The sequence below is a fragment of the Abramis brama genome (genome assembly GCF_963993115.1).
Source record: "Abramis brama genome assembly, chromosome: 13".
NCBI lineage: Eukaryota > Metazoa > Chordata > Actinopteri > Cypriniformes > Leuciscidae > Abramis > Abramis brama.
Window position 1 is genome coordinate 10,170,187 of NC_139975.1, and position 21,907 is coordinate 10,192,093.

The window sequence follows — 21,907 nt, forward strand, 5'->3', positions numbered from 1 at the left end:
GGGAGAGAGAGAGCGGAATAAGCAAAGGGTGCACTGATGCCTTGTTGTCCTAGTGATAATTTTGACCCACAGGTCAAAGTGTGCGGGCCAGTGGGGCAGATGTGTTCATCGTATTTTTAGAAAGATGCACAAGGCAGGAAGTTTATGTGTGAATGGATGTGAGTGTTCAAAAAGAGAGTGATCAAGAGCCACAAAAGGCCAAGTGAACTTCCTTGTCTCCAAGACAACTGGGATCCCTTTAGAGGAACTCCGTAATACAGATATTCATTGTGCACCCAGGACAGGCCTCAACATTGCTGGCGGCACTGGAAATGTTTTACTAGTCACCTCTGATTAATACCACAACATACAGACTCCCAGTGAGTCACTTATGCTCCTGTTTAGGCAAAAGTTTTGTGTTTGGTATAAATATTAATAATAATAATATTAAAAAATGTAATTATTACAAACTTTTGAACAAAGTATTTTATGTGCAGTAAAAACAGTACGAAATTATGAAATATTATATTATTGCAATTGAAACTAAATATTTATTAGATATTTATTATTTTTAAATGTATTCATGTGGTTGCAAAGCTGAATTTTCAGCAGCCATTACTCCAGTCTTCAGAAATCATTGTAATATGCTGATTTGGCTCAATTATTATTGGTGCTCAATTGTTAATGGTTCTTATTATCATCAATGTTGAAAACAGCTTTTGCTGCTTAATATTTTTGTGGAAATCGTGATGCTTTTTTCAAGATTTATGCATTTCAATTAATAGTAAAATTCCATCAAATTGAATTGAATAATATTATTATTATTTAGATTATACATTAAGAATGAGTTTTAAATGAATTTTGAATGAGTAAAAAAACTAGAGCTTAATAAAACTTTTTTTAGTGTAAGAGCATTTATTTGAAATATACTTTTATAACATTATAAAATAACATTATACATTTCTTTACTTTTGATCAATTTAATGCATCATTGTTGAATAAAAGTATTAATTTCTTTTTCAATCTTATCCTTGGGCTACCCCAAACTTTTGAATCTATCACGGTTTCCACAAAAATATTTAACAGCAAAAAGTTTCCAACCATAATTGGACATAAACATAATAAATAATTGGATAATAAAATGTTTCTCGAGATTCAAATCAACATATTAGAATGAAAGAGGTTATGACTCTAAAGATGGAGTAAATGGCTGCTTAAAATTCAGCTTTGCCATCACAGGAATAAATTACATTTTATAATATTTTGAATAGAATCCATTATTTTAACATGCGTTTTTAAAATTACGCGACTTTGACAACAGTCCAAGTTATATTCTGGACAACAACAAAAAAGTGGGAAAAAAGTGGAGATGCCGGGGATTGAACCCGGGGCCTCATACATGCAAAGCATGCGCTCTACCACTGAGCTACATCCCCGCCTCATTTAGCGGCAAGATTAAAGCAACATGTCCTTCAGGTCAAACTGCATTCTCGATAGCGCTACATTCTATGAAGTTGGAATTTCATATAAATATGGAATGTGACAAACGGGTATTTATGCTTGCGTACAGCGCAACAAAAAGCATACCGATACAGACACGTATAAATAGATCACTCCGGTCCGTAAATCCACTAATCCAAACACACTTCCGCATAACCGACACTTGCGGAAGTTCCTCCTTCATCAAATCCTGCAATAGTGAAACCAAAACATTTAGGTGACACTAGTATTGACATTTACCTGCGTGACTACTTTGTTTTTGTGGGGGTTTGTTTGACAACAGTAACTATCAACTTTTAGTGCACTATTCATGCACTCTCCTGGACCCACTATTTTTGTTGCTCAAGACATCTGTCGGCACAAACATGACTGACGGGACAGGGTGAGGCAGAATTATGGAGGATATTATTTGTGTCAGCTCGGGCAGCGAAGACGACTCTGATTTAGAGGTTATAAGTAGTTACAAAGAAGACAAAGAAGATGGAGTTCCGTTCATCCGAACAGAATGGCTCCCAGTCACACCTGTAAGTTTACTATTTGCAGTTTGTCTTTATCAGTCTCAAGGTCTTGCTTGATTTTGTCCGCTTGTGCTTTTATCGATTTCTGTCGATTACACATGCAAATAGGAGATTTGTTCAGGGTGTGCGTGAACTTACACTTGTTTCCAACCGCACGTGCTTTTCGCTTTTTACACATATACGTTGGTAAGCGCGCAAATGACGTCACCGATTATTTAAGAGATTTTGATAGGCTTTCAGAACACACACACACACACACATATATATATATGTGTGTGTGTGTGTGTGTGTGTGTGTGTGTGTGTGTGTGTGTGTGTATATAAATAAATATTTTTGTTTTATTCATTGTATTATTTTTTTTTTTAGATTTCATTTTCATTATTTCGATATCAAGACATTTCTATAGAGTTATATAAAATAATGTGATAAATTATTATATATAATAATAAATCGGCTGATATTTGGCATTGCCCATAATACCATATTTGGTGAATACCATATTTAGTCAATTTCGAGTATTGTGTGAAACTGTTTAATTTAAGCGTGTATGATGAATGTGTGTACATATCGTTTGCTGTTTTATTACGCGGTTCTCTGGAATAAGTGATTCTGATTGGTCAAACGTTGCTCAATTGAGAGCTCAGCATGATAGCTGCATGTGCAGATCGTGATCTTTCGCTCCACCTTCTGTGCAAGTAAGCTAATAAAACTATTTCAACTTTAATAAATATATAGCCATGTATTTATTTGTTTGGTTAAGTAGCAGTATAATAAGTGGGATGAAGGCCTGTTTACAACAAGGACGATAACTATAACGATAAAGATATTGTTTTAAAAATCGTTTCAGATGTTAAAGTGTTATAATGTTAATTATAACGGCATATTATAACTTAATTATAACTTAACTTAGTGGGGATTGGGGGGATGTAAAACAAATAATTGCATCACAATAAGTATTGTGATTGTCACTAACATTTTAGTAACTAAACTGAATTTTATTAGGTTTAGTGACAACATGTTACAATGTTTACATAGTACAATTTCTGGTAAGCTACGCTTTTTTATTATTTCAATTCAATTCAATTATTGTGATTCGATTTAATAAAATAAAAGTAAATCGCTAAGTTCTCAATGCTTCGGTTTGCATGTAGGGACCCGCATTATGCTACCGTGTTAGTGTGAGGCTATTTTGAGCCTTGTTAGTGGTATTAACTAGCGATTTACTTTTACTTACTCTGTGCCCCATATACTAGTGTTATAAGCTAATCTGTTTTTAAAGATAAAACTCTTTACATTCGATTTTCATGAAAACGCATCGCAGGGAACGATCGACTCGGTAACCATGTGTTAATTACCCCTAGGTTCATTTTTCACTGGATTTGTCCTTTAATTTTTCTCAAGAAAAAAACAACTCACCTAATGCTGTAAACATACAGAGAGCCCTATCAGCTGGCAGTATAAAAATAACTCAAATTAAATATAATGCGTTTTTTATTATAATAACAACTTTATTTAATGATATAAGTAAAAATATAATAAATATGTAATATAGAACACATATTTAGCAAAATACTCTCTATAGCTCTTTTTTTCTAGCCAACTAACGTGCTATAGCCTATTATAGTATTAAATGGCTTTCCTGCTCTTTTATTGATCCCTTTGTTTGATTGATTGGTCGATATTATGTATGAGGAATATACATTTCGGTAAGTTGTACTGTATCTTTCAACAGATTCTGATTCTGACAGAATCTGAGAGCTGAGATTTTTTTACATCAGAAGTAACCTGCTCTGTCTAGTCTGTCGGTCTCCGTGTCCTCTTTGGGTTGGCAACTCTGCTAATATAGTTACGGTGTTAACGGGATTTAACCCTAACCCTTTCCCTTTCAGTGTTATTTTGTGATGGTAATCAACTGTCTATATGCTATATATTACATATCGTCCATTAGCCACCTGGGGCTGGTTGCATAAACTGCTAAGACTAGTCTTACAAGTCAGTCATTTCTTCCTTTAAGACTGTTCAGAACTGTTTTAAGTCAGTTACATAAAAACATAGATTGGTCTAAGTAAGTCTGATTCCCCCTTGACTAACCGCTAGTTTGTCATACTAGTAGGGCTGGTCCGAATACCATTTTTTGAGCTTCGAAGCTTCGGTAGTAATGAACATCGAATATTCAAAGCTTCGGAGAGAGGGGGCTGCACATATTCTTCTCTCTAATAAAGACAGGAATCTCTGTGTCTGCCTGTCTGTTTGCATTGGTCTAAGTAAGCCTGATTCCCCCTTGACTAACCGCTAGTTTGTCATACTAGTACTTAAGACGCAGTCTTATCATAATGGCTATGTTTATGCAACTGGCCCCTGTTCTGTAGTTGCCAATAATGGTGGTAAGCCATTGAAAAGTCCAATTACCACTATATTTCTCCTGATTTCTCCTACTTTCTTCATTGTTTGTTTGTCTCAGGTCCTCATTGATATCACAGACCATAAGTTAACCCCTCCAAGGCGAAGATGCTCAAGAAGAGATACTTGCTCCTCCTTAGAAGTTATAGATTTAAGTGAAGACGATCCTCCTGATGATGGCGACGTCCAGCTTCAGAATCCGTCACCGACTCTGTCGTCAGTAGAAAGCAAAGACAGGAAAGTGCATGTAACACTGGCATCTTTTGGAAAACCTCTAGAGTCACAATCTCGAACAAGTGTTGGAAAAGATGTAGCTAATTCAGGGTGTTTTGTAGGGAACAGTGTGCAGTCTGTCGTCTCTAAGTCACTCGCTCAGGAGAACGCTCTCACAGACGTGCTCCAAAGAACAGAAAATCATTTGCATGAGGACACAAATTGTAATTCAAGCTTGTCGTCTGAGCAGTTGAGCTGGGACAAGTATTTGGAACGTTGCAGCTCCAATGATACAAGTAAAACTTCTTTCAACAATGTATCTGAAGTATTAAAGAACTCTATTGCAGATATATTGCAGAACACTAAAGACACACAGCTTAGTACACCAGCTGTCTGCAGCATAGACACAGACCAAGAAAACAAAGAAAATTTTGACTCATCACAGAAATGGGAAGGCAGTGTTCATTCTTCTTACAGTCTTGACAGCCCATATTACTGTCCGAGTGAGGTGGATGCTTATATATTTTCTGACTCATCCAATAAATCTGAAGATAAGGATCACCCATTTACAACATACAACAGTCAACTGTCACCTCAGACCTTTGAACTTCCTTCTGATACTTTTACTGCATCAATGCCCAATGCACTTTCTTTGAATAATAACGTTGAAACGATGACTGTCTGTGAAAATGAGGGTCTACATGCTCTGGTTCGGCCAGAACCTTCTTCCCCCTCCATACCTACCTCATCTAGGGCCTCGCCCCACTGGAGCCTTGAACTTAGATCTATCCAGAGTAAACCCTGCAGTCCCACTTCCACGGAGATTCTTGCCAGCGACACAGTGGCACATTCCCCTGATCTGTCTACGCTGAGCTCACCAAGTAGCACATTCAGCCTCCTACTCTCGCAGCCCTCCCCGCCAATCTTTTCAGAGAGAGCAGAGCTAAGGAGAAATGATTTAGATGCAGTATTCTCACAAAGCCCTTCCATCAGGCTTTGGGAGACAAGCAGCGATTACGACGATGAAAATGTGCCAGATAATGTGGTTTCAGATCTCTCTGAAAACAACTCACAAGATAGACAACATATTTGTCTGGCTCAGTACAGAAAATTAAGTCAGTGCATGGGTGGAATGGTTCCACTGATGGTAAGATGTTTTGATGTGCACATTGCTTCTTTTTCTTTTTTTAATAGGTACATTCAATAGACACAATAATGATATTGGTGTCTTCTTAATTTTATTCGGTATGTACTGTAAATCTTAATCTTAAATCACATTTAAGGCCTGTCAAGATTCTTGATTAATCACAATTATTTGAAAAAAACGCAATAATTGTGCAGTTTAAATTTCAGTCGCATTTTGCAAAAGACTTCCCTCATATTCAATTCAGTTCAATTCACATTTACTTGTAATTTCATATGAAATGAGGGTTTGTGGGTTTAATCAGACTGCATTATATTATGTTAAATTAATTATATTATTTTATATAAATATCATCACAACATCAAAGTAAATCATAAGGAGCGACATATTTATATATTCGACATAGTTATTTGACAACTAATAGTCAGCACAGAATTCATGATTGTGATAGGCCTAGCCACGTTAGCTCATTTTAACAAATCATACAGTAAACTCTTACTTCATACTTTAGCTCTTAAGGTACGATCACATTAAAATTTTTGCAATCGTCAAAAGTGTTGCAATGTATGATTTCTGTTGGTGAATGTGAAATCTACATAGGAGCAAAGTTTTTTTTAATATATTTTCATTAAAAAAATATTATGTTTATTTATAAGACTATATTATGCATTATATTACCTTGGGATTTCATTTCAGAAAACTAGTTAATGCTGCTGTGTAAGTGTTTCTAATACAATGACTGAGGGAGTGATGGCAGATTTTACAGGAACGATAAATGTGACCGCAACCAGACACCCTTGTCTCCTGAACTTGCCAAAACTTTTGTGAAAATCAGTATTCATACAGCATTCCTATGTCGGTCACTTTTCGTTTTTAACAGCATGACGATGAGGAGGATGGTGAACACTATGGTCCCGCTGAGCCCCTGTGCCGACAGAGCCTTAGTTTGGTTTACAGCACTATTGAGGAGAATTACCCAGAGGGCACTCTTCAGCTGCTCTCTGACTTCATTCAGCCTCGGTTTTACCCACCGGTGGACATTACGAAACATCTGCTCAGGGGGATTTTCTTGGACCCACAGAGCACTGATGTCCTAGTCGTAGAGGCCTATAACCTATTGATGAAGACTCAGAGGTGAGTGGGATCACATCTGCAACTACTTTGAGTTTTTTCCCCATTTAAAACAGTTTTGTGAAACTATTTTAACTGAACATTTTACATTTTCATGAAAAAGTCAGAGATGTACCCTGTTAGCTAGTGTATGTGCTCCAACATGTGATCCTATCTGCCCTTCCTGTTCAATGATAATGGAAATACCCACCCACCACCCAACTCCCCCCCAAAAAAAATTCAGGTGTTAAACGTACTATTCATGTTTATTAAATAACTTCAGTTTGTTTTGTATGTTCAGATACCACCCTGTGGATGCTTCTACAGTCCCATGGGATTGGGAACTGATGAAGACGGCTATGAAGGATCAGGTAGGTACTTTTTAGCACATTTTAAATACTTCTATTTATAAGTAATGCTCTGATTTTCTTAAATGTTCCACTCTTCATTCTTCCTGTCTTAAGGAGGACACTAAGAGGTTGCGGACAGAGGTCCGGTACATGCTCCTGCAATATGTGTTGCAGGTTTTAGAAGATGACTTTCATTTTAAACTCAGGACTCAATGTCTTCAACACTCTGTTGCAAAGAAGATGCTTTCATGTGGCCCTGAAACGTTTGGGCAAGTCAGGTGAGTTTAAGCCCCAATTTTTGCAATCGGCTTTACTTGACTTTGCATACAGTAATAAATAATGAACTGTCATATCATATTATGTGTGCAATTATGTGATTCTTGTTCTTAGGGATCTAATAAATTGGATGATTAATGCTGCTAAGGAGTCAGTGAACAACTCAAAAGATGTGGAATATCCAAAGAAAGAGGACAATTGTCTTAAGTATATGAAGTGCTCATTTTGTTATCATTATACACTAATGTTCAAATATTTGGGGTCAGTAAGATTTTTTTTAAATGAAATTAATACTTCTATTCAGCAGGGATGCATTTAATTGATCAAAAGTGACAATAAAGACACTTATAATGTTTAAAAAAATGTCATCTTGAACTTTATATTAATCAAATAAGCTTGAATAAAAATGTATCGCATCAACAAACATGAAGCCGCACAACTGGTTTCAACATGGATAATAATAAGAAATGTTTCTTGAGCAGCAAATCAGCATATCAGAATGATTTCTAAAGATGTGACACTGAAGACTGGAGTATTGACTGCTGGAAATTCAGCTTTAAATAAATTACAATTAAAAATATATTAAAAAAAGAAAACAGTTATTTTAAATTGATAACAGAAAATTTGAACAGTAGTATAAAATAACACATTCTTAGGGAAATATATTTTGCCATACAACAACAGTCTACAGAAAGCAGTTTGGATTGTACTTTCCTTCTTTTCTTTGCAAAAGAGAAACATTTACTTTCTTTGTTACAGGATTGTATTATCTCTTCAGAGGATGTTAACATTGGCCCTAGAGGTGGACAAGGACCCCACCTACAATTCAGACAAACTTTCAGAAGAGCTCTTCAGTTGGCTTGACAGAATGTGTTCTTGCAGGAAGATAAGGTGAACAATAAAAGAAAGATAATCAATATAATTAGAGGTTGCACAGAGCTTAATTGAATGTTGAGTTTTTGCTGCCCTTTGTATTGTTTTAGACTCTTATTGTTGAGTACTCTGGAGAGCAAGCTGCTGAGATGCAAGTTGTTGAAGCTGCTGCTGGATGAGGCTTGTTCTCAGAAGACACGCTTGCCCATGTCTCTAAGCTTGCTGCTACACTACCTTAAGAGCTCCACACTGACTTCAGAACCCTCAGTAAAAGATCATTACAGTGTTTTATTCCAGATTAACATTTTGCATTGTTATTCTGCATAACAGCTGAACTGATATGATCTCCCTGCATGGTGTGACAGGATGGAGCAGAGAAATGGAGAAAATGGGATGAACTTCTTCAGCTTCTGTGGATGTTGATGCTCAGCTATGAAGAAGTGGTGACAGGTGACAAACTAGTGCTATCACAGCTCTTTTAAGGTTATACATAATAAGGCAAATAAAAAAGAAAATTAAGCATTTGAAAGAAATTTGAAGTGATAAAACCAGGTGATCATAATAGTTTTTCTCTTTACCTTTCTTTCAATCTTTGTTCCCCAGGTCACCTACACTCTCCCATCACAAAGCGCTTTGATAGGATCCATGCTCTGATTTGGACACGGGATGATCAGGTGACATGCTCAGCAGTGCAAGAGGCAGCAGACGCCTTCCTGTCACGAGCAACGGATGACATCGGCCACGCTCTCCCCATGGGAATGCAGGAATTACTATGCCAACTACAAGAACACATTACTGACATGTCCAGTGTTACTTCAAGTCATTAAACCTTTTAATAATTTTGTTTGACATTTTTTTTTAAAAATAAATTTATTTTTTATACAATTTGAGTTTTTGTTCACTACACATACCAGCCAAAAGCAAATAATAATAATAAATAGAGCCACAACCACAAGCGCTAATTGTCGGGGTATATAAGGTCATGTTTCAAAAGATTCTAAGCATTCTGTTGACAATTTTAGGCAAAATGGATAAAATGAGAATTATTATTTTATCCTAGTAGAAATTAGAATTATGCCTTGTGCTCAAAGCCCTAGTAATGCTGTCCTCATGGAAATGCAGGATTTACTAAATCAACAACAGAATAGTAAATCCTATTACTTGAAGTCATTAAACCTTTTATAATAACTTTGCTTTTTTTTTTTAAATACATTTATTTTAATACAATTTGTTTCACTACACATACCAAACAAGATAAATAATATAATACATTATTATTATAATATACTTTTCAATAGCAGACATAAAATAATAACAACTTTATATGGTTTTGTGTGCGAAAAGGAATAGTTTTCCCAAATTCTGGCTACCCAGATCATCATGTATTCTCTCTCGTAAGTAAATCATTTTGTGAATTATTATTTTAATGTCAAAATAATTGCTCAAAGCTGCATCACAGTAATTTCCTGCATCAGTAAATGATCTTCTTCATGAAAATGTTTTATAAAAAGGGAAAATCCGTCATGTTAAGTTCAGTTTGATTTTTAAAACATGTTTCCAAAACACTAAACGACATTATTACAAATGAAATGGTAGAATGACTGTCTCAAATGCTATTGAGCTGCATCCTAGACAGCATGTTTGAGCACCACATGTGCGTTCTAGGGAGGCAGCTCATTAGGGGTTGAGACTTGAGACACAGCATGACATGGGCACATGGACCCTTGTTTTGGAGAGTAGCACAACAGCTGCACAAAATCCTCCGCCATGATGCTGCGCTGCTTCCCGTATCTGCACAGCCGACACGAACGAATGAATTAAAGCCTCAGCGAGACAAACAACTGACTTCAGGAGTTGGTATGCTATTGGAGGTAATTCTGAAAGACAATTTGCAAAGATTTGCTGTTCCGAGTTCCGGTTTGGGCTTGTTTCCAAGTTAGCTATAACGTTAGCTACACTAGTTAGCTACTCTTTGTTCATTTAAAGAGAATATAATTTGATAAAAGTGTAATTATTTTAAAAACAAATGTGTACAGTATTTCCCAAATATCAGTTTATTTAACACATATTAGATAAATGTATATCTTTTAGAGTGTTGAACCTTAAGTAGCCTGTGGCTAACTTAATGCTGATAGCAAACCAGGTTAGCTGTGGTAAAATGTTTGTTTTTAAACCGAGGCATTGGGTGCTTATTATTTTAAACGTGTGTGATTAACATGATGTTTCATGTTATGTCACTCTGTGGAGGCTGCGTTTTAAAATATTTATGAGTTTAATTGGGGCATTAACATAGCATCGAGCTAACTTAGTTGTTTGTTAGCTTGCGTTCTTTGTGGCATGTCTTCCTTTGGTCTTCTTTGACATGCCCGAAATTATCTAATTATGACGATTAAATATTATTAGACATGTTGCTTATCTAAGTAGTGTTGTAGCGTGTGTAACAGGTGTGTTTTGTTCTTGTAAGGAGCTAGTTGTTGTCAAGTTGCGTTTGTTTTGACAGTTAGCGATGTCATTTAGCTGCCTGTTTATTTATTAGGCTGCTTTTTAATTATTACCTAAACAAAGGTAAGACGAAAATTTGTGGAAAACAAAGGACTGTGCTTAACCTTTTGAACTGTCGAATTTCTTGGGCTGCTGTCATATGATGCAGTCTAGATCGGCAGCTCGTAAAGTTTTGAGAATTTTTAATTTTTGAAAATTTTTTGGTCTTATCTGAATTATTGAATCTAACTCGTGACTAGTTATCTAGGCTAATCTTATTTCATATAGCCTTTAAAGTCTAACTATATTTACAGACGAGTTGTGTGTGCATATATATATATATATATATATATATATATATATATATAAAAACAGGCTTTAAGATGGCATATTTTTTCTTGTTATATAAATCTGATTATGTATTTGTCCCACACAGTGCTCTAGGGATGCCCAAGGAGAAATATGACCCGCTTGATTCCAGGCGGATGTACACTATAATGTCCAGTGAGGAGGCAAACAGTGGGAAAAAATCCATTTGGGATGGGCTTGAAATAACTGGTATGTGTCTTGAATTAAATCCTCTGATTGACATCTATTTAGATTAACTAACTTCAGATCACTTCTACAATGGAAGTGAAACCAAGTAAAGAGAGATCTTTTTATTAATATTTATATCTTTTTCTGTCTCAGGTAATGTTCGGAGTCTCAGCTCAGGCCTTTGGTCACTCACACACCTCACTGCTTTGCACCTCGGTGACAACTCCCTGTCACGCGTCCCACCTGAAATTGCCAAGCTGCACAACCTTGTGTTCTTGGACCTGTCGTCCAATAAAATCAGGAGCCTGCCAGCAGAGCTTGGCAACATGGTGTCTCTCAGGTGAACTACTTGGAGCAAAAGCTGTGTTATTCTCTCCATAGATCATTTGTTCCATTTAATGTGTTTGCAATACAGAGGAAAAAAAGGAAAAACGTTCTTATGACCGCACTTGATGAAACTAGATCACTCCTAACACGGTTTCCACAGTCATGGGAATGCCAGGAAAGTTTAAATTGTGATTTCCAGGTCTAATCTCGAGGTTATAAAGGTCAATAGTGAATTTGAGTATCTGTTATTAAAAATATACAAATTTTTTTTCAATGTTAGTTATTTCATTAATGTAAAAAAATTGACCTTATTGTAAAGTGTTATCAATGATTAAAAAAATAATAATTGGTTGTGACATATGACATGAAAATCATGGTAATACATTGGTCAATAGGTTTTATTCAGAAGTTTTTATTGTTACTGTGTTTTTAATCTAGCATTAAGCGCACAGCTGATTAGTTTATTGGTCGTTAACATTCTTTTTCTGTTTTCCACAGGGAACTGCTTTTAAATAACAACCAGTTGCGGGTTCTGCCTTTTGAATTGGGGAAACTGTTTCAGTTACAAACACTGGGGTTGAAAGGTGAGTGTCATTGTTCTGGGGATTGCAACATCTTGAGATCATCACTTTGTAGTGAAGGTTTCCTACTGACTGTTTGTTTGTGTCTCTGCAGGCAATCCACTCACTCAAGAGATTATGAGCCTCTACCAGGAGCCAGATGGCACCCGGCGACTGCTGAACTACCTTTTGGACAATCTAGCCGGTGCTATTAAGCGCAGTAGGTGTCTCGGACAAATTAACTGTTTAAGATCTGTAGGGCTGGTCCGAAATACCTTCTTTTTTTTGAGCTTCGGTAGTAATAAATAAATAAATTTCGGAGAGAAATAAAAAAATAAACAAGGCTCAAACATCCATTTCGTAACAGACATGCGTGTTTATTTGAGCACTTCCGTCAATGAAACAACACACTAAAGCATTAAAAATAAATATCAGTAAATAAAGGTTACTTAAATAATATAATAAAGTTAAATATTTAAAAAATATTCGTTTTATATTTCCACACAAAGACGCGTGATATAGCCTAAGCCTACCGCTCTGTGCTTTGAGAGGGATGTGGGACACGAGCAAGAAAGAGACCATCTCTTTTCTAATATCTTCGTTTTCTACTTGTTGTAAAATGTCTGAAGAGCAAATTAAGACATTTAAACGGAAGAAACGTTTATAATCCCCTGCGAAAACAGGTGAGACGTGAGTGAACATTTGGGAAAATAAAAGATTCCATGTCCAGTGGAATAACTAATGGAATATTGTTAAATTCGCTGATAATCGGGAGACCAGATCGCAAAATGCAAAGCTTAAATTTATGGGCTCACGCACAACTCTCATTTGTCATGAATCCAAATGTTTGCATGGCTGCGATGTAACATTTATTTGCTAACCTATTTTTTATTTTGTAAACAAAGCTTTGCTTCACTTGTGCCATAATATTCATGTAAAACAGTTAGACAGCATTTAAAAAATGTGTTTTGGCGGACCACCGCCGGTGGTGCGGTTGTCAAGTTTACCGGCACAGCCCTAAATAACAGGTAAAAAGGCTAATACATTTTTTTTTATTTATATTATTCTATTTTCCACAATGTCAAAGCAACGCAGCTTAATCCAAAATACAAGCTCATGCAGTTGTGCGCTCTAGATAGAGAATACTCCAGTTCCAGGGAACACTTAGTAGGCTAAGAAGCAAATATATTTATTAAGTATAACGAGGTTGGGCTCCTTCAACTGTCCATCCTAATATAAAAACGGATAAAGATTTTATAGTGTAAACATATTCAAGCGCGAATGAGAACCGTTTCGAGAGGGATGCCAGGTGTGCGGGGAAAAAAAAGAATATTTGAATCCCAAAATTTAGAATCGAATTCCACTGAACAAATATTCGGGTCCAGCCCTAAAGATCTGTCCATGTCCTCTCTAAAATTACTGTAGTATCCATGTTTCACAGTATTCACTGTTAGTGCTGGGCGATTATATCAAATATTCACAATATCTTCATGAAGCTCTTGTTGATGATTTAATGCACAATCAAAAAGTCTAAATATAAAAATACTATTACAATGTAAAATAACTGATTTCAATTTTAATATATTTTAAAATGTAATTTATTCTTGTAATGGCAAAGCTGAATTTTCAGCATCATTTCTCCAGTGTCACATGATCCTTCAGAAATCATTTTAATATGCTGATTTGGTGCTCAAGAATAATTTCCTCTTATCAATGTTGATAACAGGATTCTTTGATTAATAGGAAGTACAAAATAGCAGCATTTATTATTGATATTGTTTTGTAACTATGTAAAAGTCTTTAATGTCACACTTGATTGCTTTAATGCATCCTTGCTTTTTTTATATTTTATTCTACTGCCTTCAAACATATAAACTAGTGTATCTATCTGTATGAGAGCATTTAAGCTGGTGTTTTAAAAACTCAAGTAATTTCAATTTCCGTTCTGATTCAATTTCAAATTCTGATTCAGCTTCTGTTATTTTTTTTTAAATTTCTGTTCTTTTGTTTTAAGCCCGTTTAAATGCTGATACAATTTCTAAATTGTGATTCAACTGAAAAATCAAAAACCATTTATTATAGAATTGCACAGCTGTTTTTTCTTTTTTTCTTACCTTTACAGATTAAATTCAAATTATTGTCCTGAAATGCATATACTTTGCCTTCACAGTCCCAACAGAGCAACCTCCATCCAGATCCTGGATTGTGCTGCAGGAGCCTGATAGGACGAGACCAACAGGTAGATGTTTCTTGAAAACCGTAGAAACATAATTCGAAACCTGAGGACACTTTGCCTGATATTTTGCTCTCCTCTTTGCTTTACCAGCCCTGTTAACTGTAATGTGCTACAACGTGCTGTGTGATAAGTACGCCACACGCCAGCTTTATGGCTACTGCCCGTCCTGGGCCCTTAATTGGAGCTACAGGAAAAAGTCCATTATGCAGGAGATCCTCAGCTGCAATGCAGATATTATCAGTTTACAGGTATAAAGAACTTATGCAAGCCCAGGGGTACTCAACTTACGTAACTTGTGGTTGCTTTTTAGTTTTAGAGCACAATGTGCAGTAAATTACAGCAATGTCTCAGAACAGACAAAAATGCAGTATTTAAAATGTATCTTAATTGTATTTTTTTTCAATACTTGCATTTGCTTCACATAATAATCCACTGATAACCTTCTGGTGTATTTGAGAATACCTGTCCTAATAGATGAAGTGTTCTCCATGTGTTTTGTTTCTTTAAAGGTCACTTTTTTTTTTTAGCTCAGTGATTCACAACAGGTAGCTCTGAATAGTCAATGGGTTTACCCCGACAGCACTGTTTGTCAGAGTCACTTAGTCTGCTGTTTCATGCACAGGAAGTGGAGACAGAACAGTATTATAACTACTTCCTTGTGGAGCTGAGTAAACAGGGATATGATGGATTCTTCAGCCCAAAATCCCGGGCCAGAACCATGTCTGAATCGGACAGGAAACATGTAGATGGATGTGCAATATTCTACAAGACTGAAAAGTGAGTAAAGTAACACTCAAGTGTTGAGAAGTGTGGTGTAAGACTCTGTCTGACAGATTTGTTTCAGTGTTGTTTTGAATGAAAACATGGAACCAGCTTTGTTTTTTTGCTTTTAGGTTCAGCATGGTGCAGAAACACACAGTAGAGTTTAACCAGCTGGCTATGGCCAATTCAGAGGGCTCGGAGGCTATGCTGAATCGGGTCATGACCAAGGACAACATTGGGGTGGCCGCATTGCTGGAGCTAAAGAATGAGTTAATAGAGGTGCCATGTGAGTATCTGCATGATAAATCCCCCTCATCCCCCCCCCATTGTGACTATTTATGACAATTGAGCAACCTCTTTCCCACATAAATGGAATTTAAAAAAATAGTATTGCTTTTAAATGGTACTATAAAAAAAAGAAAGAAATTAATACTGTTACACAAAGTTGATTAAAAGTGACATTAAAAGTTTTTTAAATAAATGCTGTTCCTGAACTTTCTTTTCATCAAAGAATCTGCTTTCCAAAAATAATAATAATAATAATAATAATAATGTTTTCTAAATGTTTCAAATCATGTGTCACTGAAGACTGAAAATTCAGCTTGGCCACTATAGGATTAAATTACATAACTTTTCTATTTCATTATTTTTTTTAAATCTTAAATTGTAATATTTCACAATATTACTGTTCTTACTGTTTTTTTGTTGTTGTTGTTGTTGATAAATGCAGCCTTGGTGAGCATAAAAGGTGCTTGCTTATCACAAATGTGTGTGTGTGTATATATATATATATATATATATATATATATATATATATATATATATATATATATATATATATATATAATTCAAATATAATTCTACAATACAAAATGATGCAATGTTCATTTCTTTATGCAAAATATAATGTCCTATTTCCACATTTCACAAACAGCCTTTTTCCCCCCTTCCTACAGCAGGTAAGTCTATCCATGCTATGGAGAAACAGCTCCTACTAGTGGCTAATGCTCACATGCACTGGGACCCAGAATACTCTGACGTGAAGCTGGTGCAGACCATGATGTTCCTGTCAGAGGTGAAGAATATCATAGACAAGGCCTCCCGCAGTCTGAAGCTCTCCTCTGTGTCTGGAGAAACCAACACCATCCCTTTAGTGCTGTGTGCTGACCTCAACTCACTTCCTGACTCGGGTAAGCCGCCTTAAAGCCACAGTCTCATTTTCTCATTTGTGTTGTTAAAAGTGTGTTTTTGAGTCCTATAATAAATGATTGACTGATGTGAGTTTGACACAGTTATGTACAAATGCCATAAAAAAAGTATACTACAAAATAAGACCAATGACAAAGTAAATAGATTGATTTCATGTTGTCCTTAAACCATCTGTTTAATAGTTGCGTCTGTAGACATGTTTAATGAGTTTCGGTTCTGATTGTAGGTGTTGTAGAGTACCTGAGCACAGGCGGGGTGGACTGCACACACAAAGACTTCAAGGAGCTGCGCTACAGCGACAGTCTGACCAACTTCAACTGCAACGGCAAGATCAGCACATCTAGCGAAAGGATCACGCATGGTTTCAAGTTGAAGAGTGCCTACGAGAATGGGCTCATGCCTTACACCAATTACACTTTTGACTTCAAGGTAAGTACAGTGAGCTAATTAAAGTGACCGCCATTGTTCCTAGTTTACAACTAGTTATGTCAAAAGTATCAATACCAAGATGATATTTACTATAAAATGATGTATTGATACAACTTTGTTTTTTAAACTGTGTCATTAGCACCCATTTCTGTATCTGAAACTCTAGGTCCAAAATCTCACTCTCCAAACAGGGATGGATGTATTGATATTGACTATAGCGTTTCATTTTGTTAACTTGACATGCATGCAGTGTCATGTCGTGCCATTTCTTGCTCTGCCATGTGCGGTAACATAACAGATGAACAGCAGAAAGAATGAAAACAGCTCTTGTTGTGTGCTTCAACTGTGTGTGCTCACAACTCCCTTTTTTTAAACCCAATTTAGGGTGTCATCGACTACATCTTCTACTCCAGGCCACAACTGAGCTTGCTGGGTGTCCTCGGGCCTTTGGACACAAACTGGCTCTTGGATAACAATATCAGTGGTTGCCCACACCCTCACATCCCCTCAGATCACTTCTCCCTGTTTGCACAACTGGAGTTGGTCCTGCCTTATCCTCCCCCTCTTAATGGGATCCACTTACCTGGACACAGGTAGTGAGCCCTCCCGGGCACTAGTGGCGCTGCAGAGTCCCAACTCAAGTTTTTTGAAAACGATAAAACCTCTAAGCTGTTTCTTTTTTTATATATATACATATTTTTTCTCTTCTACCTTTATTAATTTTTAGGGTCCAACATGTTCCAATTTGTCTGAGTTTTTTTTTCTTCTATTTGTTAAGCTATAGATATTTTTTTAATTTTTTTGAATCAATCCCTCCCATAAGCTGATATATTATCATAATTTTTTTATTTTTATTGTTGGACATAGCTTGTGTGCATGCAATGTATCAACTGTAAGATGAGGCTAAGACTTGGTCACACACTCAAAGGGATTGCAGATTGTTTTAGTTCCTTTTATGGTCAAATATTAATACTATAACCAGCCGTTATTATATTTCTGCAAATAAGCATTAACCAATTTCTTCATGAATTCAGCCTCAATTTAAACGCTTTTTTTAAAGTTGACATTCCACTGAACAGAGACATTGCTAGCAGTTGAATTTAATTTCAGACACACTTGCATAATTCGCCTTTGGATGAGTGACCAATGTTTTGTGCAGACCAAACTCAGTAAGTAAAATTTGTCCCCAACCGGGAAAGAGAATGGAACCCCAAAAGCTTTTCCACTTGCGCGGTGCTGAAACTCGCTCTACATCGGTGCTTCATCTCCTGATGTTTTAATCTTCCATCAATGGTGCAATATTCAGAACGCTCTATACGTTCTAAGCGAGTGCACTGTTAGGGAATGTTTTTACACGCTTATATAATGTAAAAAAAGCACTTATTTGTCTTTCTTTCTCCCTCAGATGGGAGTTTGAGCTTAATATGTAAACCAAATTATTTTAGAGGTCTCGATTCAGCGGCACTGCTTTTTGCGCACTATTGTTTTAACCAGTTCTATGGGGGTAGGTTCTTTGTCCGACAGGCTATGTGAATAATATAAACTGCGCTTGATATCACTGTGGTTATAAAAGGGAGGTTTTTATTAGAAAGGGAGGTTTTATATAGGGAGTCTTTTAACCAGCGATTTGTCACTATATTAGGTTGAAAAGGATTTCCCATACCTTTTTATCCTCTCATTACACACGTCTTCGAAAGATCTGTAGCACTGTTCTTGAGGCTAGTAATGTTCCAACCTAGCCGTTACCACCCCCTACATTGTATCAGAGGGGTTCTCCCAGGTCTTTGTACAAAATGTAATTGAATATATTAACAGAAAAACTTAGGCTTGACTTGATTGTATATGAGCCACATTCAAGAATATTTTTTTTTTTTAAATTTTATTAAATGTTCTTTTGTACTAAGAATAAATTATGATCCAAATTCAGAAAAATAAGATTGTGTTGTAAGCTACATTTTTTATAAAAAAATAATCAAAAAACTTCAAACCAGCTTGTATAAAAGACAAAGAGGTTGTTCCTGGTTCTCACTGCCATACTTTTGCACTCATTGCTCATTTTGCACTTTTTTTTATATTTTATTTTGTAACTTTCAGAGTACATGCTTTTCTTGTCCATTCAATCATTCATCTCAAACTATTTTTTCAGTGTGTCTTGGTGCTGTATATGTAAAGGGAGTGGAGTCGCGAAGCTCCGTAACATGCCATCTGTCTATGTGAAGTCAAGTCAGTAACACTTCTGCCATTCCTTTATATATAGTGCATCTGTGTTTCTGTTTTGCACAACTCCACCTGCAACAACCTGTCTTGAAAAAAAAAAACCCTTTACTATTGTTGTGGTGGAAATTTTACGTAGTTTATTTTTCGGATTGCATCATGCTATCAGTGCATCTTCATCTTCTTGAGGTCTAAGAGTCTCATGAAATCAGGTATAGGACACTTATTTTTGCTTCAAGAATGTTTTGAATGCTAAAGTCAACTTTAGCGTTTCTGAACTTTTTTTTTTTTTTTTGCAACACACATTTTAAAGTCAAGACTGTGTATACATTTCCATATTTACATCTGTCTAGAATCGGTTTTAAATGGCCATAATATTTCCTGTTTAGTGCCAGCTTGATACATTCTTCTGAAGCCAACTGTAAAAGTTAGATTATCCTCTTATGGTACTTCACGTGGCATTTTTAATTTTGAAACTATCTTCCTAACCTAGTTCTGAGCCTTGGGACCAAATTATCATCTCTAAGACTTGTAAAGGATGTCTGATTGTGGTTGGATGTTTAGCACTTAATTTATTTTGGTCCACTAAACTGATGTCAGCATGACCATCACACGTTCAACATGTCACAAATCGGTTTCTTTCAACAATGCAGCAGTATCGCTTTTACGTCTTGTTTTATTTTAGCAGTAAGAACCAGAGCAGTCTTCTGTTATTCGGGGCCTCTTCACAATATTCTTTAGCTTTTTGTTTTGTCTTAAGTGACCATGAATTGTTAATGGTATTATAGTAGAAATGAGATTAGCTTTTTGTAAAATGTGAATAAAATGTGCATTGAATATTTCCTTTCTACAAAACAAATGAGTTGTGTGGTGTGTGTATATAATGCATTCTCCTGTATTATTGGTGTCTCTTTTTAACGATCTGTTTCGCATTGCTTATTGGTCCTATAACAAATTTGCTCCTCTGACTGAAGTAGGTGCCCAAAGATGGATAATGTTAAATCTGTAGGGCATCCTGCTTTGAGAGTAGACAAGTTTTCGTGCAGTTTAATGTCATGATGGAGAGCAGTTTGACATCAGTGGCCAGTTGCATAAACTTAGACGGACTTAAGACTGTCTTAAAAACTAATTTGACACACTAGCAATTAGTCAAAAGGTAATCAGTTTTACTTTTCTGATTCAAATTAGACCAATCAACCTTTTTATTTAACTGACATTAAAAAGTTAGGACCAGTCTTGAAGAAAATAAAATAAGATGAGTATCTTTTAAGACTAGTCTAAGCAGTTTATGCGACCGGCCCCAGGTGTTATCGGAGATGTTTCTCGCTTACATAAACTGTATGGTAAAGTATTAGACCTTTCAAATATTGGTGCGTTTCAATCAGTGATAACTAAGTGGTTGTACCTGAAATTGTACCTACTTAAAATGATCGAAGTAACAGAATAGGTAATGGAGACTAAATTGAAAGACCCATGTTAAATTGATTTAATTCATCTTTCCCAAACAAAGACCTTAAATGTCAATGTATTTTCTTAATTTCAGTAGTACACATCCAACATCTACGCTTAAACTAGTGAGAAACTGCAAATTATAATCAAACCTCTTTTATTTTTCATTACCTCTTGCTTTCCTCCTGCTTTACCCTTTATATTATAACAGATGTTTTCCAGCCTTTGTTTTTGATACTAAAAACCTGCTGCAATAAAATTGATAGATTAGCCTGGCCGTTTTAATTTTTACCTACCGTGTGTTTCATAGAGGCCAATGACCTTTTATTGTAGTTTCTCTTTGACTAACACTGTACTTACTGTCATGAGCCATTATGTAGTACATGGGATCAACTCTTGTTTACCATTCAAGATAATGCCAGCAGAGATACACACTCGTAAAAAAAAAGAGAAAGAAAAGCTTTCATGATATTCATTGAATGTTCAGTCTCTAATAAAACCCCAAAAAGGCAGCTCTTAAAAAAATCTCTGGAAAAGAATGGTAAGCAACTATTTTCTGTCCGTTCTCTGTATTTTTAGTTTAAGAGATCTGTACATAGAAGTTCCTTTACAGTAATGTATTTTCCTATATGGTTGATAATAAATTCTTTCTGCTTCATGACCTGTTGTATTTTCTTCAAATCTGCCTCTTTGTACCTTTTGGCGAATGTGCAAAATGTGATCATATAAATACAGTGTTCAGTATGCTACTTTTAGCTTAATGCTTTATTATTATTATTATTATTATTATTACTTTCTGGCACTTTTAGTAGTGACTTTTAGGTTTCTTCTCTTTAATGAGGTATCCACAAGGTGGTGCCATGTGAACAGATGGACCGTAACAGGCCACAACCACACATCCAAAAGTTTCAAATATGAGCTGAGAACACAAAACGGTCTTTAGGGTTTAACAACTAAATGGCTCTTAGCAACACTGATGCTGATTCATGAACCTCTTTTCTCAGTGGTCCGTTGCTTATTCTTGTAAACATTACTTTTGGACAGAATGATAACAAGTCAGAACAGTGGAGGATTTCTTAGCAATAATCTTGTGCGGTGTTAATTTTTATAGCTTTTTTCTTTTGTAGTCATAGTTTTGATGTTCTTTGAATGTAGTCAGTTTTCCTTGATTTCATATTGTCCATTTTACTTTTACAGAAATATAAGTTTTGTCAATAAAATTAGTATTTTAATAAAAATATTGTGCTAAATGACAAAAATGTGTCTCACTGTAACAGTCTAAAAATTAATTTATTACTTTCAATTTTAAATGCATGTTTTGTAACAACATCCTTTTTGAA

The 21,907-nt window shown here is 35.7% G+C and overlaps 2 protein-coding genes across 3 annotated transcripts; both read left to right on the top strand.

The window, feature by feature from the left end:
- The first annotated feature begins 1,640 nt into the window (after nt 1-1,640).
- simc1 (SUMO interacting motifs containing 1) lies at nt 1,641-9,248 on the top strand. Its single transcript, XM_084133465.1, has 10 exons — nt 1,641-2,003; nt 4,459-5,757; nt 6,635-6,888; nt 7,166-7,235; nt 7,329-7,492; nt 7,605-7,697; nt 8,250-8,381; nt 8,474-8,630; nt 8,729-8,813; nt 8,967-9,248. The coding sequence occupies exons 1-10, from the start codon at nt 1,875-1,877 to the stop codon at nt 9,188-9,190; spliced, it is 2,607 nt and encodes an 868-aa protein (XP_083989591.1). The 5' UTR covers nt 1,641-1,874; the 3' UTR covers nt 9,191-9,248.
- Nucleotides 9,249-10,042: 794 nt separating this feature from the next.
- cnot6b (CCR4-NOT transcription complex, subunit 6b) lies at nt 10,043-21,228 on the top strand. 2 transcript variants are annotated; one of them, XM_084134093.1, is made up of 12 exons: nt 10,043-10,234; nt 11,281-11,402; nt 11,535-11,721; nt 12,207-12,292; nt 12,384-12,488; nt 14,439-14,507; nt 14,595-14,752; nt 15,127-15,281; nt 15,398-15,552; nt 16,223-16,456; nt 16,702-16,904; nt 17,289-21,228. In XM_084134093.1, exons 2-12 carry the CDS (start codon nt 11,291-11,293, stop codon nt 17,499-17,501), a joined length of 1,677 nt encoding a protein of 558 aa, XP_083990219.1. In that variant the 5' UTR covers nt 10,043-10,234; nt 11,281-11,290; the 3' UTR covers nt 17,502-21,228. The 2 variants fall into 2 exon arrangements, with proteins under 2 accessions (XP_083990219.1, XP_083990220.1); XM_084134094.1 differs by having other exon boundaries at nt 10,057-10,234; nt 16,226-16,456; nt 17,289-19,977.
- The last annotated feature ends 679 nt before the right edge of the window (nt 21,229-21,907 follow it).